Source organism: Diprion similis, chromosome 5, assembly GCF_021155765.1.
Source record: "Diprion similis isolate iyDipSimi1 chromosome 5, iyDipSimi1.1, whole genome shotgun sequence".
Lineage (NCBI taxonomy): Eukaryota > Metazoa > Arthropoda > Insecta > Hymenoptera > Diprionidae > Diprion > Diprion similis.
In genome coordinates, this window is record NC_060109.1 from 927,775 (window position 1) to 946,870 (window position 19,096).

Consider the following 19,096-nt stretch of genomic DNA (forward strand, 5'->3'; position numbering starts at 1 on the left):
TGAATGAAACAAACAAAAAAAAAAAAAAAAAAAAACATTTCCCACAAACGTTTTATGATTTTCAAATGTGTGAAAAGAAAATAGAAAAAGATGTAGCGATTGATTTCGATGCGTGAAAGATTCGAATTACTGAAAAATGACGCTTTTTTTTTTTTTTTTTTTTTTTTTATTCGTCACATCTGTAGGACGAGTTTTTGAAACATTCACCTGTTTGAATTTCATAAATATTTCTTTCACATACAGGGACATTTTTGGTCTGTACAGTTGATATTACAAGAATAATTGAAAAATCTTGATGCTATTTTCTGATACTACAAATGCATTATGAATCAGGCGAATATCAATTTTTCTTAAGAGTATTTATTCATTATTATAGTGTTACTTTCTCTCTCTCTCTCTTCTTCAAATTACTTACGTTTTCACACAAATTTCAGATTTTTAACTTATCTTCATGGTATCCCGTTCGAATAATTATGGAAGCCACTTGTACATCGGAACAAACGTTGTTGACTATTTTTTTTATAATTGTATCGTTAATCTGTGTCTAACAATAAGTATAAAATCAAGGATTGCAAAGTTCTACAGTTCTACAGTTTGGGCAAAAGTTTGTTATCGTACGGTTACAAAAACGGTGTAAATTTTATAAAACTTTTCTTTTATTTTTCTCTTTTTTTTTTGTTTCTACGGGTAAGGATGACAGCAAAACTCTTGTCCAAACTTGATTAGTTTTTTTTTTTTTTTTTATGCTTTTTGATTGTTTTCTTCATCATTCACGGAGCCTACGAAACAATGTACCTACTCATGTTTCAATTTGAACAGCGTAAATACATTTGTGGTATTTGTGATTATTAAAAGTATCAATAGTAAGGTAGTAGTAGTAGTAGTTAGGATATATCAAATATCGTCGGTGGAAAATCACGAAACGCTTGCAACGTTATTAGTACACGCGCTATTAGTTTTATCGGATATTTATTAAATAGATAATTAGCATAGAAACAAACAATGTTTAATGTATACTTCTATATGTAAGTATTCGTGCAAGAAATATCTTGCATACTGATTTCTTACGATTTCTTATCATCTTTTCGTCATTATTATTATTATTATTATTATTATTATTATTATTATTACTATTATTATTATTCGAATACCAAAAGTCATTCATAATTTTAAATAAGCTGATTATAGTTTTCCTTTTTTTTTCTTTTTTTTTTTTTCTTTAGGTTATTTTCCGTTGTTCACGTACTCATGCAAAGAAAGAAAAAAAAAATACACGAACGCATTTCACACACTGTTGTATTAGGTATATTAACCGTAGTAGTTAATCGAGAATTCTTTAAACACTATGATATCGTTTCTTTTTCTTTTTCCTCGTAGATTTTTTTTTTTTTTTTTTTCTTTCATTTTTCTTTTTCCATTGAATGGATTAAATTTAGCTTAGGTACGAACAAGAAACCGCAGAATGACAGCTTCAATCCTGAATGAAACGAGTGCGACGAGGATTTGTTAGAAAGAATAATATATTCGTTAGTTAGGTCGATATAATTTATCTGCGTTATTTAGACGAAGAAAAGAACAAAATATATTCATCGTATTTGTGTAAACGTATGTAAAATAATAGGTAATAAAAATTTTCTTGCGGTGTGTAAATTTATCCAGTATTCAAATTTTTTTTGAACACAGTCACAAAGTCCCTCTCTTTGCACGATGAAGATTACAGATTAAATATGAATGAATGGAATTAATTCGAGTAAATCATTAATAATAAATAATAGTTTGATGATTATTTTTTTTTTCTTTTTCCTATCTCTTCATACCAATAATTAGGTATTCGCCTAATACTTTACGTTCGCATAAAAGTGACGTCCTTATTTCATTTTATGTAGAGTTCTTTTTTAATCTTCCTCTTCAATACGGTAAACTTATGTGAAATTTCATTTCATTAGAAAAATAAAATAAAAATAAAAATTATACATATATATATATATATGTAAATATATATATATATATATTTAACCCAGGGAGTCGACAGCGGTTGTCGATAGGCCCGTCCCACTTATGGTTGTTTTGAATTGCTCGGGTACCGGATACTCCGTCTGTAAGATAAGGAAAAAAAAAAAAAAAAAAAAACGAGATTAGAAACAATATTGAAAATTTTTATGCATAAGGAAGAAGTAACAGTTTCATCAAAATTCAATACTCACGTAATCCCCATTTCCTTTCGGTACCATAACGTTCATTTCGCTAGATTTGCTAGAAATAAGCTCGACTTGAAGCGATTCTGAGTTCAGGTACATCTGGCAGCCATCAGTCTTGTCGATAGAAATGGTAGGTACTTTTCCCAGAACCTGTAACGAAACCAAATAAAAAATGGTGATCAGATTACTTTTCTTTACGGTGCAATTCTTTTTTTTTTTTTTTTTTTTTTCCCCCACATTAACATTTTTCATATCCGTTGTGATACTTGTCGTCTGTACCTGTCATCGCATGTTCACATTTCGTCGCTATGCAATGTGTGACATTATTTTTTCTTCCGACCTTCATTTGTCTGTGAATAAAGCAACATGTCTCCGGCGTAAAAAGACGTCAAAGAGAATCACAGTTTTTTATCTATTTTATATATACACCGTATTAGATAGTTTATCTAGAATTTATGTGATCGAGCTTTTATTATCTGTTTTTATACACATGAAATTGTATTGTTAAGGAAATAATCTTTAGAAATGAGGTGGAACTTTGGTAAGTTTTAAAATGAACGTGTATAGAGCAATGTGACAAGACAGGTTGTGCAATGAAAAGTAAAAGCACACGAGTTTAACAGCCGCTATAATCGATCGAGTACTGATATAATTCAATTGCTTAATGCAGGAGGTAATTTAGAACCGGTTCGAATGATTTGTGAATACGATTGGAAGGAGTGTCCGATAGCAGTTGCCAATTACGTATGGACAGAGATAGTTACCGATGTTGTCGACAGTCTGACAAGGGAAATACACTTGTGGCGCGTAAGCAATATTTGAATAATTTCTTTCCTTCGATCGATTAATTTAACTGACATGAAAATTACTCAAGATATTAGCCGCGATGCTGTTGTGTTCGATGCTGTTTCACACTGTATACCACAAGACGAGATGGTTAGACAAAAGTGGCGAAGACACGCTGACCAAAGACGATTTGATAAAAGTCGGCTTTAAAATGCAAGATTTGGAACTAAAGATCAACATTTTGACGTACAAAATGCAGTACGGAACTTGGCCGATGCCTCACGAAATTCCTACGCCTAGTTTGAACCAGTTAAGAAACGTAAAATTAACACTCTCGAACACGAGTAGACGGGACATGTGGACGAAGCATCATTTGCACGGGTGATTGATATTCAAGACTTGATAAAAAAAAAAAACGTTTTTTCTTCAAGGAGTAAAAATAATCTAAAAAGATGTAAAATTTTTGCAGATACATATCAAAGTGTATCCAAAGTTCCGAGGATGATAAATCGACTTATAAACACTCGTCGACCGATGATCACGTGGAATTGAAAAACGACAAACTGTTGTCGCAGTTTTTGAACCAAAAAAATCTTTACGACCCGGAAAAGTATTCTCGAAAATTGAAATTACTAGGCAGAGAATATGGCTGCAGGGATTACGAGAGACTCGTGAGAACCGCGGACGAGTGCAGGAGGTATATGGATGAGATAAACGAGAGCAATAAAAGTCTCGGATTGCTCGACACTTCGTCAGAAGTCAGTGATCAGCATTCGATAAAAGACATATACATGAGAGTTGAGGTAGATATACAATAATTATTATGATGATAATATATTTCCTCTTCTCGCTTAGTTCTTTTTCTGCTAATTCCCATTTATCGTCTCGTCCCTAAATTTTAGTCGGAGTTAAATAGTCGTCGAAATTTTTTAATGGATCCAAAAAAGTGGGAAGAAGATTGTGAGAAAAAGAACCAGAAAAACAGAGACGTAGGAGTAAGCGAGTTTACTACGTTAAACTATCGGCAAGAAGAGGCAGCTCTTTCTACTGCCAACAAAGACCGCCAAGCCTCGGAGGATTCTAAAGCCGTATCGAAGTATTTACCGCCGGGTTTAAGCATAACGTTTTTGTCAGACAAATTCAAAGGTGTTCCATCGAGAGATAAATTCACTGCAAACAACTACGGCGTGAGAAATGGTAAAAGGATTAAAACAAGAAAGAACGAATCGTTGAACAAAGTCAAAGATAAGCTTGAAAATTTCCACGACGTCAAACGTAGCACAGAAAATTCCAAATCTTTGAGCAGTATCGAGGGAAGTACGAACGGTAAAAAGAGATCGGAGATTGTCATGCTGACTGAAACAAACAGCGCAAGTAATTCGTGCAATCGAGACTGGAAGTACGGAGAAAACAATGGAGAGATTTTGGATAATAGAATGCAGAATAAATTTGGAATTTTTCAAAATGTGGTTTCTACCAGCGCTAACGAAACCAGCGAAGCGGAGTTTGATTCAAAGCCAACCCCAAGAGAAACTCTAGCAACTTCTAAAGAGAAAATGAAGGGGAAAAATTTAGGCCTACCGTACTGCGAGCATGAAGGATCTAAAACTAATCGGTCAAACAACCAGAATAAAAAAACTAAAAGTCTAGTTCTAACGAAGACAGCATCGAAAGTTGAAAATTCAAAGACTGAAAGTGATTCAAGTGCGTCGTTTAAAACAAATGCCGATTATACGCAAGAAGATGTGGAATATAGATGCGGGCAATTTAATTTGAATGTGAATCAACAGAGACATTTCGATACAAGTGAAAATACTGCTGGTACAAAGTCGGTTGACATGGCAAGCGATAGTATAAGCATGGAAGATAATATAAACTTGAAAGTGAATAGAATTGATTTCCAGAAAGCGATTACCAAGGCTGAATTGTCGCAGAGAAATGAAAAACAATTTCATGAAACAGCGATGGAGACTGACGAAGATCCGACGTATGTTTCACAGACTTCAAGCCAGACGGAAGTTTCCAAGGACAGCGATACGGATGGAAAATCGACAACAATGCTGCTCAGAGAGGCATTAGAATTCAAAAAAGCATTACTGATGCAAATTCGTATGGAAAACGAAGAGATAACGAGTGAGGAAAAATGTGGAACAAATGAAAACAGCGAATGTGACTCCGACGATACAGCAAAATCCAAAACTGACAATCATTTCCGATCTAAGATACTAGATATTATTTCTGAGGAACAATCTGCCGGCAGTTCAACGGAAAGAACAAGCCGAACTTATATACTTTCGCGAGCAATAAGCGAAACAAATATTTTGGAAAAGGCCGGTAAGTTTCTTGGAGAAAATAATGATGCTAGGAATTTGGAAAGTAGTAAAAATGTTCCAAATTTCGAGTCCTGTGGGGATTCGAAAAATCCGGTCACCACAACTTCGTCTGAATACTTTAGCGCGAATAATGTAATAGACAATGAACATGTAAGCAGTCAAAAAATAAATCAGTGCGTTGCGGACGGAGATGGAATCAAAGAAATGGAAATATCGTACAGCAGAGAAACGCCTGAAGATAAGCTGAAATTAGATGTAGAAAAAAGCGATGAAATCAATCAGCCAACCAAAGATTTAGAATTAGAAATGAAGAAAAATGAAGCTGAAAAAAAAAATAGATGCCATGAAAACAGCGATATTACTGTGAGAGAAAAAAGCGTAGATATTTGTAAGATTCAAAATACAATTATAGGCACAAACTTTCCTATACCTGAGAAAGAAATTAACGAAAGTAGTAAAAGAAATGTTACAGAAAATAATGCAAATAACAATGAACCGTGGGAAAATTCAAGTGAGAAAATAGAAGAGCTGATAGATTCTATAACCGAGAATGCAGAGAGCAGGAAAGAGGTAGCAAAAATAAAATTTTTCAGAAGTTCGAGTTCGTTAGATTCTGAACAAGCAATAACGTGGAATTCAGGAAGCCAATCTTCCAGTAATGATAGTATAATACAGTTTGTAAACACACTGGCAAGTATAGAATCAGAAAGTATCGACGCTATAGCAGAGCAGAAGTTGCTGATGCTAAGCTCAACGGATTACAACGATAGAAGTTTTGCATTAGCTCATGAAAATTCGCATGGAAAAAAAAGTCCCAGTCTAGTTTCGCTTTTGGAAATAAATGTGTGCGAACGTAGCGACGAGATGGCAGAAGAACTATTGGAGAAGATCGGAGATCCAACAACTTCTCAATTAACGAAGAATCCTGAATCAAAGAAGACGAATATTACGCAAGATGCGAGTTGTTTTAATTCAGACAGCGCGTTAAATTTGGATCAGCAAAAGTTACGGAGAAACCAAAATATATTAGGTACATTGAAAGGACTTGACGCTTTGACAAAGCCCCTCGATTTTGACGAATGTAATTCAGAAAGATGTGAAAACGACAAAGAAGCCAGGCCCGTATCAGAACGCAACATTAACTCGGCAAAGAACACGGAAAGTTTGGCCAAAATGAAAATTGAAATGTCGAAAAATAGTGTTGAGAATTATTCAGCGGCTCAAAACGCATCAACTTCGAGAAGTTTTGATCGTGCTGAAGAAAACTACGAATCTCTGATCCATGTGGAAGAAATCAAAACACTTGAAGCAGATACTCAGAATTTAATCTTAGGAAATAAGTTTGACGTAATTGAAAAGAGAGAAAAGCAAGCTGATCTGAGTAAAACAAAACTTGAGATAATCGAAATTCCGAATATTGAAAGAAATTCTAGAAGTGACAACTCAACTGTGGAAAACAGTAAAAATAATGACGAATATACAAAATGTGAAGTACAATTGCAGAGCAATAAGAAAAATGATTTGGCTAGGAAAAAGAGTCAGTTAGCAAAATTGAGTATAACTAATTTCAGTACAGATACATCGGAGTCTTATTTCGACGTGAGCAACCACGATTTCGCTGTATCGAGTATAATTTTAGCATCCCAAAATTCGAACTGTAACAATAATCGAAAAATTGGTACAGATAGTAGCGATACGTCGTCCGTTTACGTCGACGCCAGAGATAACTCTTCGAATATGCATGTTAATTTATCAAAGAACGATCAAACTGTACCAACAGATGCCAGTAACACTGAGTCAAAACATGAATCTTTAACAAAAACGCAACTGCTATCAAAAGGTCCGTCAAGTATACCGTCAAATGGTCGCGCTATACAGAATCAACAAGATCAATCTCCGGAGCTTGAAGACAGTTCACTTGGCATAGCGAGCGGCAGCGATTCAAATCAAAATGTTTCAAAATGTAGCCTGAATCTAAATCTGGAAAAATTGTCTCCAAAATTGAACGGTACATTGCGCAAGGGTAAAACAGCGTCTAAATCATGTATACCGGTTCTGAAATCACGAACTGAACCTCCAAAAAGAGCTAAATCAATGGAGAGCAAAGCACGTTCGCAAAGCCCTATCCGTAGATCGAGCACGCCACTGAGCCAGCGCTCTGAAAGTAGTCGTGCAACGGTATCGACTAACGGAACGAATGAAAACGAGAGACAAGTAAAGCGAATAATTTCTGGGAGTAAAAAATCGTTGAATGGGAAACAATCGTACACGCTGGAACCTAGCAAAAAGGAGACTAGAGAAGAACGCACTGCGGAAAGGTGCAAAACTGTGGAATCCGTGTCGACAGAATTGTCTGCCATGCCAGAAAAATGCAATCTCTTAGCTGCTCAAGGAAATTTGACTAAGGAATGTACAGTTATATACATAAATATAATATCAGATGCGGATCGTAACGAAATGCAAGTTGCAGATGCGAAGGAATTGATTAAATACGTGAACGAACAGGAGGCGGTGTTGATTGCAGAGACGGTAGACTCAAAGAGTCAAAGTTTATCTCTGAAACACATGATTTCCAATCCATCTAATGAAGAAGTAAGTTCTAAGGTAAATCCAACTTTGGATGAAAATCTATTTAGAGATTTGACGAAAGAATTGGTTGACGAAAGTGAGCCACTTTTGACGACGAATAAAGGTGTGGAAAATAATTCTGAAAGAATTTTACCAAAGCCTAAAAGTGTGATGAAAACAGCGAACAAAAGGCTGTCAACGAGTACATTAGAACTTTCAAATTCGAATAAAGTGGAGCGAAGAGAAATGGAAATTTTGGCAAAACCGTCAGTTAAAAATACGAGCACATCGGTATCAGATTTTCCCGATGCATCGCTGGAGAAAAAAGGCTTGTTTTATAATCCAAATAACGAGGTGTTCGACATATCGAAAAAACACGTTAAGAAGGAGCAAATAATTATCTCAGAGATGTTAAATTCAGATACAAATATCTATGAATGTAAAAAAACGCACAAACTCTTCAATAAACTTGGGCTCGGCTGTCAAGAGCAGCCGGAATAAATGTTTCGACTCGTAAAAGCGAGTCCTTACACATCGAACATCATAAAAATTCTCAGTTCACGTTATAAACTTTTTTATAAACGTCTATTTTTATTCTTTTTATCAGTTCTGTACAACAAGTGTTTGTTCGTTAGAACGAATATGTTGCTTAATAATATACGATGTTAAAACTAATCGGCATATTTCAATCTTTGTGTCTGTCTATTTGAAATATTAAACATCGTTTTCTAAGATAAGCTTCTACTTTCAACAGAATGTCAATACAATAAATCGATTCTTTAAAAGCCGACTGTAATGCCAAATGTGAGAATATTACAAGCGACTTGGCGATAACTCGTTGAAATAACTAGTAAACAAAAACTTTCTCTTGCAGTCGCGATAGCAATAATTATCGAAATAAAATGTGAAACCAACATACCTGCATCTGTACACTTTGGCAGTTAACGAACTCGATGCTGGACACAAGAGAATCGAACACAACCGATGTCTTGCGGCACGAGTCCAAGACGATAGAATTCACTTTTCCTTTCACTATCAGCGTGCTGTCCTCGCAACGATAAACGTAGACAACGTTATTCATCTCGGGATTTTCAATCAGCAAATTCTTGTTGCCTTTTTGATACTCCTGTAACAGATTGCGAATTCAATTTCAGTCGTATTCCGAAATGCGCACTTCAATTTATGCTAGTTTAACGTGTTTTTATGGGTTTTGCAAAAATTCTATGATGAAAACGATACGGGGAGAAGTTATTTTCTTCTAATAAATGCCCGTATTACTATTGTTTCAAGTATAAGCCAATCCACAATCAATAGAATAAATCTAGTCAAGTATTGTAAATCGATGACATACAACGAGCCACTTCTTGCCATCGCGTGCAAAGACTGGTGGTTTGTCGATAGGCTTTGCAGGTTTTCCAGAGACGGAATTAGCCTGTCCGCTAGCAGGTGCCTTGAAAGGAGCGGGTCCAGTTCTGAGTCCAGGATTTTTATGCGTCTGCATATCAGAAGTAACTTTCTTCAAGCCTAAACAGACAGTGAATCTACGTAAGTAAATTTCTAAACAAGTTCTACGCAGTAAAGTGGGCAAAAAAAGAAGAAGAAATATATTATTCTCGATTGACAATGCGACGATTTTATTCTTACACTTACTTCTGGTGATACCTTCCCCTTGATTTATTTGGGCGAAAAGTGCGCTTCTATCTTCTCCGAGATCCGCAGCAACGTCTCCTACCGGCATCGAAGGCGGCGGTGGTGGTGGAGCACCAGGGGCAGCGGGAACTGCTGGCGTGCCGGTCTTGGCCCAAACCAAACCGGTCGTGTGGTGCTGGCGAACGTATTGCTGAAGCTCGGTCAGAGTTTGTACCCAAGCTTTGCACCACTCGACGTGATTCTTGTCCCTGTTGAATAAATATTGATGTACAAATCTATGGAAAAAAGGCAGAAGAAACTCGAAACTTAATCATAATGATCGAACAAACAAATTTACTTTTCTTTCCAGTCTTTTAAGACACGGTTAGTGTAAAATTGTCCCGCGTCATTCATTTCCTTGACATAGGGTGCTGGCGTTGGGGATACGGCGACCCATCCGAGCGCCGGGATGCTTTCGCTGATAGCGGAGAGATGATTGAAAAATGAAGAGCCTCTGTTCTTTTCTCTGAACTCTTGTATATCCTGAATTTGAGTCGAAGTTGGAGCGAGGAGAGCGACTTGTTGCGACTGGTTTGCTGGAGCAGGATGTGAAGCGGCCGTTTGGATGAACTGCAGCTGAACTCTGCGAAGAGAAAATAAAAAAACAAGAATAGAATGAAAATTCATTGTAACGAGATATCCTGAATTTAAGAAAAAGAAACAAAAAAACTTTACTAACTGGAAAGCTTTCTCGACCAGTTTGCTGTGCGTCAAAACATCGCCACCGATCTTTTGACTCAGTTGTAAATATTGAGAAACTGGCCCGGCGATGATATCTTCATAGCCTGCGACAGACATCTTGGCTTGCGGCGATATTGAGGTCGTTTGATTAGCTACCGGAGATTGATTGGCAGGAGATGGCGTTTTTGTTTGAACGGCGGTTTCCTGGGTCTCTGCTCCCGCTCCAGGAACTCTTTCAAGACGCCTTGTTACGTTCTCCAAACGCGTTACAAGATCCTCAAGCTGTTCCTCTCTGCTGTCGGGTTCGCAGCCTGTAAAAAAAAAAATAGAGATATTACGAAGTTAATAAATAAATAACGAGTCATACGTAGCAAATTTTGCATACATTAAAGATCGAAGAGAAAAATAAGCTAGAACTGCATAGAACATGAAAATTAGACATAATTATTATAAACGAGGTTGAAGTTAATAACGTTAACGTAACGAAATGTCAGGTAAAAATATCATTATTGGGCAATTTCAGAACGACTTTCGAGGAGTTGTTTTTTAAAAATACATACATATGCATGAGTATGTTTTGTCTTATAACGGTTTACCTTAAACAATCCTAAAACCATGAAGAAACGATTTTGCCTAAACATCAATCGTTACAATAACGTTGTTAACTTCATTCTCGTTATTATATCATATCTATGAAAGAATCGGTAAATTGCATTCCTCATTCAAGACGACGATCGAATGTACAACAATAACATTCCAATCGACCGGTGCAAAAGAATTCATATCGACTTCTAGAATTATATAATCCAGCAGAGGTTGGGATTGAATTTCAACGGATATTGCAGCAGATAAGCTTGATCCAATTACTTGACAATGACGTGTTTTCAATCGAAACGAGCGTTAAGTGAAAAGGAAAAATAATAAGGATAATAAATATTGAAATTAGTCCACAAAAAGTGAGTAGAATAGTTATTAACGATGAGTCGGACGTAAAAATTTCAAAGATTGGCACGGCTGAATTGTAGCAAACGAAAAAATAAAGGTGAAATTAGGCAAAAAACAATATTTTAGTGAGTATATAATTTTTGCAAATCAATTGTTATGCATTACATTGGAAATCTGATTCTACTGGTTATGTAACAAAAATATCATAATTCTGGACACACCTCTATTCACTTTCCAGAATCGACTACTAGTGAGCAGGCCAACTAAGATATCTTTACGGATGATACAAGATGCCAGAATATACCAATTCTATTCTTAGATAAGCAGCAAAAAGAATGAATTCACGCATGCAATGGATTGGTGTAGGCGTAAGTTAGCACACTTATAGCTTTACACTAAATTCATAGATGACTTATAATTGTTGGTGAATAATTTTTTTCATTAAACTTTCAATCAAGTATCCTAAATTTAATTCCGTTTATGCATTTGTAAAGTTTAATCGATCTAATATATTCCATGTATTCATTCCACCTGTTTAGTCAAGTTTTTTCTATCTTACTATTATTTTCACGGAACAATTATTTTCCACAAATATAATATTTATTAGACTGTATCAAAAAAATGGACTATTTTTTTTTTTTGAAAAACATACTGAAAATATTGTTCAGGATAACGAAAAAAGGCGGCGGTTAAAATGGGAGCTCTTAATTTTAATACTAAGAAGTGCCTCATCGCGATTTTCTACTTTCCATAAGAATAACATTGCAAAAATGGTTCTTGCTCCTTGCGATTTTTATAACTAGATAACGACGCGTCGTACAGAAAATTCGTAAACATGTTTTTGTAGGAAATTGAACGTTGTACAAGAAAGGTGTCTTGTCATTTTACGATAAATCTATTCTTTCAAAAGTTATTTGAGGTCAAACATTAACAAAGGACCTCAAATAACTTTTGAAGGAGTAGATTTATCGTAAAATGACAAGAGACCTTTTTTGTACAACGTTCAATTTCCTACAAAAACATGTTTACGAATTTTCTGTACGACGCGTCGTTATCTAGTTATAAAAATCGCAAGGAGCAAGAACCATTTTTGCCATGTTATTCTTATGGAAAGTAGAAAATCGCGACGAGGCACTTCTTAGTATAAAAATTAAGAGCTCCCATTTTAACAGACGCCTTTTTTCGGTATCCTGAACAATATTTTCAGTATATTTTTCGAAAAAAAAAAAAAAATAGTCTATTTTTTTGATACAGTCTAATATTTATACTACAAAATGAACAAAGTAGTTCCATAATTATGGAATAAGCAAACTTATTGAATTTCCTCGATTCTTGAATATGGCTTGAAAAAACATCTGGATAATGATTATCGTAATTTAAAAAATGCAAGAAAATAATAATTAGCTTTTATACGATCCGGTGAAAACATCAATGACATGTAACGCATGCATCCATTTAATGAATTATGATTTATTTCCATTCCCCTAACCGGCGTGCACTGTTGGTCCTAGTGGATCAAATCGAACTCTATGTTCGGAAGTGTTTTGTGCAGCTTCGAGCAAGTCGGAGAAAAACCTGTGCCTGCGAAGCGCTAATTCATCCCTAGCTACCGGCGTGGCAGGCGGTTCTTGCATTCCGGCGCATCCCTCCGACGTGTTATCGGTCTCTTCTTGGGAAAGCCATCTCGTCAGTGGCGATACTCCTTTTTTATGTCAAATGCGTTCATTTACACTCAATTTATACTTCAGTGAGACGATTAAATTACAGCTCAATTCAACTAACGGCCTTCGGTGCTCGTCCGCGATTTTTCCTCACCCCCAAGGGAAATTACGATCCTTCGTTATCTCGACGCTGTTTGTATTTTTTCCCAAAGGAAAAAACAAGCTTCGTTAGCCGGTTGAATTGAGTTGCAATGTAACTCTGTTCGAATGCGTGTGAAGTTAAATTTGCTTTAAATTTACAGTGAATAAGTAAGAAAAAGCGGTGTAAAGAAAAAGCTTTCCGCTTCTCTATTTCAAAATTTCAATTTCTCAGCATAACAATCGATTGGGACGAAAAAAAAAAAAAAACCCGTGAATAAAAATGAAAGATTTAATTGTAAAGAAATTCAACTTTATAAATTCACAAATTTTTCTTTTCATGGTAACTGTTTTAAATTTCTTTTCATTTCTTTCGTCAAATACCTGGCAATGATTTCTTATTCAAATTATTTTCTATGGAAGGCGGTCCAGCCTCAAAAACAGAGTCGTCTCCCTCCTCTTCGGGTCCATCGTCAATAGTTCTTTCGATATAAGCCGCAGCTCCGTACAAAAAGTTCTTATGCGGAATCGGTGCAGTTTTATTAGGCGACTGAGAATGCGGTGAATACAGTAATGTTTCTAAATTTGGCATCTCCTGCGGAACGACTGTCGAAGCTTTATTTTTATCGTCAATCGTATCGGATGCATTTATTTTAGTTTCGCGTAGATTATCATCATTTTTGGATCCGACGGTCAGATTATTTGCCTTGTTTTTTTCTTCCGGCTTATCGCAGAGACTTTCTTTCCCTGAATCGTTGCTTGATAACTTTTCCTTGCTGTTATCGTCGTTCTTTTTTGTTACACAACGATTTTCTACCTCCTTAGCTTCGTTAATCTTACTCTGCTTTGATTTCTTCTCCTTTTTTGATATCTCATTATTCGCCTCCTCTTTGTTTGCTTTTTTATTACACACGCAGCATTTAAACATTGTAACAGATTATACGATTATTTATATTCTTTGTACGAAATCAACAGGCGACTTTTTGTACTGATTATGCATACGCATATATATATATATATTGCAATAGTATAACGGATTAACAAATTTATTTACATAATAGATTTAAACAACAAGTTTATCTTCATAGGTATTATTATTCAATTGAATATAATAACAACGTCAATCGATAAAAATTCTATCAATTGTCAGTTGTTTGAATTGAAATTACAGTTTAAACTTGGTTTATTTTTAGTACCATTTCGATTGATTAAAATAATTATCGAACGCAGTGTTAGCGAGATTTGAAAAAATTAGGCTATCGATCGTAAGAACATATTCCCGGTAAAACGATTAACAATAATCTCGGCTTTTTTTAGCGTTATCTTTTGATTATACTTATTTACCTAAACTTTCTAATCTCGTCTAATCAATACTCTAATATTTTTGGCAAAATACAGGAACACAGTTAGTTGAATAAAACGTAATACCGAATATATTTATCATATATATTAAAAATATTTATTATCGATTAATAACGACGATGTTAAAAATCACGAAATAGTAAGTATATCAAGAGTCAAGGTCGATCCAACGTTTGAATGAAATCAAATCAAACCACCTCAAGTGTATTGCTACAGTTCATCAATGGGAGGGAGATTTCGATCAACGGTTAGTTGATTATCTACTGTAAATTAAAAGGATGATAACATCGAGGTTCTTTTTTTTTAAAAAAGGTAAAAATTATTAATACATGTAAAAGCACAGGAACCTCGTCTTTTTTCGTCGCAGTCGTTTATTCTCGAGGATCTATGTCTAAACACAATTCACATCGACATCTTAGTGCTTTGCCGCTCCCCGTCGTCGTCGCCGTCGTCGGTGAAATTGAAAAAACGAGACGAAGTATATTTTAGAAAGGTTTAAAAAGACGATGCATCGATTAGTTTTCTCCAAATATTATCATCGTTATCGTTATTTATCTAAGTTTAGTAGCACCCGTAGCACCTAAGGGTGTCGGAATTTAGAACACTTCCAAATTTACACTTGTCAATTCATCGACGCTAATCGTACGACAACCAACCGCACTACAAAGCCGACGGCCGAATCGTGAATAAACGAACAGCCTGAAGTTGGGCGCGAGTGGAAGGAGGGGGGGAAAGCAGCGCGTAGGTTTCGGGTATTTAACGCAACTAGACGGCAGACTCGACGCGAAATTTTGGACACCGAATTGCTGCGAGTCGTGAGTCGGTAACAACGGAGTTCGTTGCTACCGACAGTTATTTTTTTGCTTATTATCAACGAAATTTGACGCGAGTGATCGATGAATTTTTATTGAAAAACCCGTTATGATGTAACCGTAAGGGGAAGAGAGTTGTTGGTTGAAAAGGAGAAGCATCAATTGAAATATGTGTTTAAACTTTAACGCTGATGAACGGCGAAACAAGATTTTTTACGATCTTGTACGACGTATGCTATAAAGAGAAAGAGAAAAACGGTGGAAACTTTCGATTATATTTTTTTGATAGTGTGAAAATTTTTACTTCCGCCTTGCATTGGTGTCTAAAAAAAATCCGAAGTAGCGGTAAACGTGTCGAAACATTCGGTAAGCTTTAAAGATACAGATTTCTAAATAAACTGAATCAGCCCCCGCTGAGATGAATATGTATCTTGTAAATATACTGCTAAAAATGTTGAATATAAATGAGATAGTCATGCAGTAATGTATACATCGGTTCAAGAATTTCAGTTCTATTAAGCCGATAAATTGACTACCTACTTACTTCCTGTTAATAACATTTTTGTGTATAAATGTAAAATGGCAACAAAAAAAAACACATGACAAAAGGTAATTTTCATCGTGTCGAATATCGTTGACAAATGAAAAAATTCGCTTCATAGATTAAATTTCAGGCATGTTTTCACCAAGCAGATAGTCTGAGGATGATGAAAAAAATTACTTACGATTTTTCCAAAGTGTTAACAAGTCTTTATAATCCTCGGGGAACATCCTAGAGCCCGAGTCTTTGGTCTGTAGGTGTGGCATAATATCGCGAAAGAAGGACGAATCTATAATAGGCGGGTGTAACGGTCGCGTATATAAGACGAACCTTATTCGCGATAAAATAAAGGCGTGACGACGTCGAACTAAGTCAATCACGTACTGATAACAAACTTAATCAATTTTCCGATTGGTTGCATCCAAGCGCGCGATAATCATTCGCGTCAAAATTCCAAGCAAAAATGAGAGCGCATTTTCACGCGACAATGACTAAGAAACTTATTATTAATATCTCGAAGATAGAATTGGCGAAAGAATTTATTCCGCTCTTATCTAATGAATTATCGGTACTGTTTACGTAATCTTAGCTCGACGATCGCACCTCGGTCGAATTCTAAACGTAACTAAAAATTTTCAGCAACAGTATAACGTTGTTATCTTCGAGTTCATAGATCCCTCGCCTCGAAAGCACATTTTGCCGTTATTTTTCTCCCTCTTCTTCGGGGCTCCCGATTGGCCGATCAAGTGCCCAAATTACTTCGCATTAATTATTAGCGCGCATTACAGTGTCGGATATGTTGTAGTCGTAAAACCGGTACGTATTTACAGGAGAACTTGTGTACTAATCGAAGAGAAATGCCGAACGATTAATGAGAATAAGTCGACTTTTGTATAGAGTACGTCATCATAAATATTGTAAAATAAGTAAATGAGTGACAAAAAATAAGCAAGAAAATCATTCGAACATAATTTAATATAGCTTTGTGTATAGGTGAACCGCGATAACTGTGAATCCTAGATTGTAGAGAAGAGGAGCTATTAAACGGATTCTACCTAGTCAATTTGCATAATTCTACATATATATATATATATACATAGTTACCGAATAAATACGATTTCGGTTTACTCGACGAAATAGATAATTGTTGAAACTTATTTTTCGTCGGGTAGTTAGTGCATTTGTCTCATGAATAAGCTGAAGTTAGTAATGTTATTGGAAAAATTGTTATTTCGCAATTTGAAAAATGTCTAAAAGCGGTTAATTATAATAACGCAAAATATATTTATACTTGGAAAACTCTACAATCTCGAAGTCGCCATAAAGTTGCAAAACTTGATCTTGTTACGTTAACGTTACTAGCTTCAGACTCATTTCATTTTGCGCGTTCCGGCGCAGCAAGCAGGAAGGAATGGAATGTAAAAACGAAACAATCGTGATCAAGCGATAGCCGGAAATAAGGCGGGTTTGTTTATAATCAGTGAGAAGCAGATTTCCGTGAAAAATTGATTACTGTTTTACAGGAAGCACAACTCATTGTGTAATTAACTTTGCAGGCTTGAACCTAAAGTAACGAAGTTGAAGTTAGTAACATAATCATAACGAAACATTGAGGAAAAAAAGTCCCTATTTGCTTAATTTTCCAATGACTTTGAAAGAACTAAGATTTCGAAATATGAGTGTGTTTTGTTTTATCAACGTTGCTAACTTCAGCGTGATCCGGAAGTCGAGCGAGGCAATGAAACAGAAAAAAAAGTAAACAAGCACGAAATTAGCGCTGGGACGTGAGGGCCAGAGATCTGCAAAACTGCGCGCGATGATTAGTCTAAACGTCATCTGAACTACCTTGACAAACGCCAGGTGCCAGGGTGAGTCATTCGAGAGAATGAGACGGGCATTCTTAGTGGGGGGCGCGAGACACCCGGACTGCATTTCTGTCTAATGAGATTGTGAGCAAAGCAGCGGCGTTTCCGTTAGCCCCTCTCGTGCTCGCCGGCTCGCGAACACAACGCGTTTATGATGCAGGATCTAACGGTTTTCGTAACGTGGCGATGATGCTTCGGCCGATAGTTGAATGGCATAAATGATGCATCACACACATGCATATTATACGCAAAGAGAGAGGCAGTGACTGACCAGCCACAAGCCGCTACAATTACAGACCGTAATTCAGTAGAGAATCTCGAATATATACGTGGAACGAATTTACTTACAAAACGAGTTTCTGCTTCGGACTGAAGACACTGACACCTTCTGCCGAAGAACTTGTTTACGCTAAACGGTGGTTGGAAATGTGACAGGGTTAGAGAGAGAGGAGAAAAAAAAACTCGGACTTTAAATCAACACCGAACTCTCCACTCGGACTGACACAAAGTGCACGGTGACAGGGCGTCTGCCGGATGTGACAACCGCAGACTTGTCACTGCGCAGACGCGTGACTCTAGCGGCCCTTTTCTGGACGCCATCTGTCGCTGCTTTTTGAGACCTCGGGGATACGTTGTGTCGGTAAGACCCACCCAGCTACCGACGTTCCTTTATTACCGACGGAGGGTGCGTTCTGATATCAGCTCCTGTACTGTAACCAGTTAACCAGTTAACGATCTTTTATCTCTTTTGCGCTGCCAAGTGCGTGAGTAGGTCTGCCTCTGTCTAGTGAGTTTTTAGCGTTGCCAGCCAATTTCGGAACGCATCCGCAGTTTACTTTGTAAAATTTAATATGAATTCACTTCAGCCAAAGCTATTACTGTACTGACTCTCTCAGGTATTTCTCTAGACCCTATCAGCGAGACCGTAAGCAATTCAGAGAGTACTTTACATGATGTAAGAAGATAAGGATAAGATGTATGCAAACGAAGACGGCGATTAAAAATACCCTTTAGGAGTACAATTCCAAATTCAATACCTTTTGGTAGAAAATACATGACTTAAATTCCCGACCCCTTGGTTGGGCTTGATCGTTTCTTAGTGGAATGCCCCATATGTACGCCAATAAGTGCATGTCATATGTCTGTGTTCGGAAAAAGAACGACCGAAGGTGATGGAAATTCTTGTTCGAACTGACGATTTCGACGGTGTCAGAAATATGACAGATAATATATTTCGGTTCCCCGGGCCTGGATCGTATTGATATACGGCTGGAATCAAAGCCTTTTTTATCTATAAACTTACGAAAATGATCAAATGTCGAATTTCGTCATGAGGGGAGAGAAAAGATCACGCATCAGCTCGCGTGCATTTATTATCAGTCTTGTTTTTCAGTGAACTGTGCTCAACCTTGATAAATTATAGTTCCACGAGTCCCCTGGGGGCGGGAGGCAGAGAGGGAAGAAGTAGAGTAGGGTTCTCGACACTCCGCAACTTTCAAATATTAGACAAGAATTTG

At 36.5% G+C, this 19,096-nt stretch overlaps 1 protein-coding gene across 3 annotated transcripts; it reads right to left on the bottom strand.

Annotated features, from left to right (window-relative positions):
- Positions 1-1,642: 1,642 nt before the first annotated feature.
- LOC124406336 (adenylyl cyclase-associated protein 1) lies at positions 1,643-16,116 on the bottom strand. 3 transcript variants are annotated; one of them, XM_046881724.1, is made up of 9 exons: positions 13,384-13,963; positions 12,690-12,902; positions 10,254-10,566; positions 9,873-10,157; positions 9,530-9,783; positions 9,237-9,409; positions 8,805-9,011; positions 2,205-2,348; positions 1,643-2,096 (listed from the first exon to the last, which is right to left on the bottom strand). In XM_046881724.1, exons 1-9 carry the CDS (start codon positions 13,925-13,927, stop codon positions 2,013-2,015), a joined length of 2,217 nt encoding a protein of 738 aa, XP_046737680.1. In that variant the 5' UTR covers positions 13,928-13,963; the 3' UTR covers positions 1,643-2,012. The 3 variants fall into 3 exon arrangements, with proteins under 3 accessions (XP_046737680.1, XP_046737681.1, XP_046737682.1); XM_046881725.1 differs by having other exon boundaries at positions 9,536-9,783; positions 13,384-13,961; XM_046881726.1 differs by lacking the exons at positions 12,690-12,902; positions 13,384-13,963 and adding an exon at positions 15,899-16,116.
- Between the last annotated feature and the right edge of the window lie 2,980 nt (positions 16,117-19,096).

Excerpts from the sequence above, each read along its gene's own strand:
- LOC124406336 (XM_046881724.1), bottom strand. The coding sequence starts at position 13,927 with ATGTTTAAATGCTGCGTGTGTAATAAAAAAGCAAACAAAGAGGAGGCG. Across the intron at positions 12,903-13,383 it reads GAATAAGAAATCATTGCCAG|GAGTATCGCCACTGACGAGA; the intron begins GTATTTGACGAA and ends GACATAAAAAAG. Across the intron at positions 2,097-2,204 it reads CGAAAGGAAATGGGGATTAC|ACGGAGTATCCGGTACCCGA; the intron begins GTGAGTATTGAA and ends CTTATCTTACAG.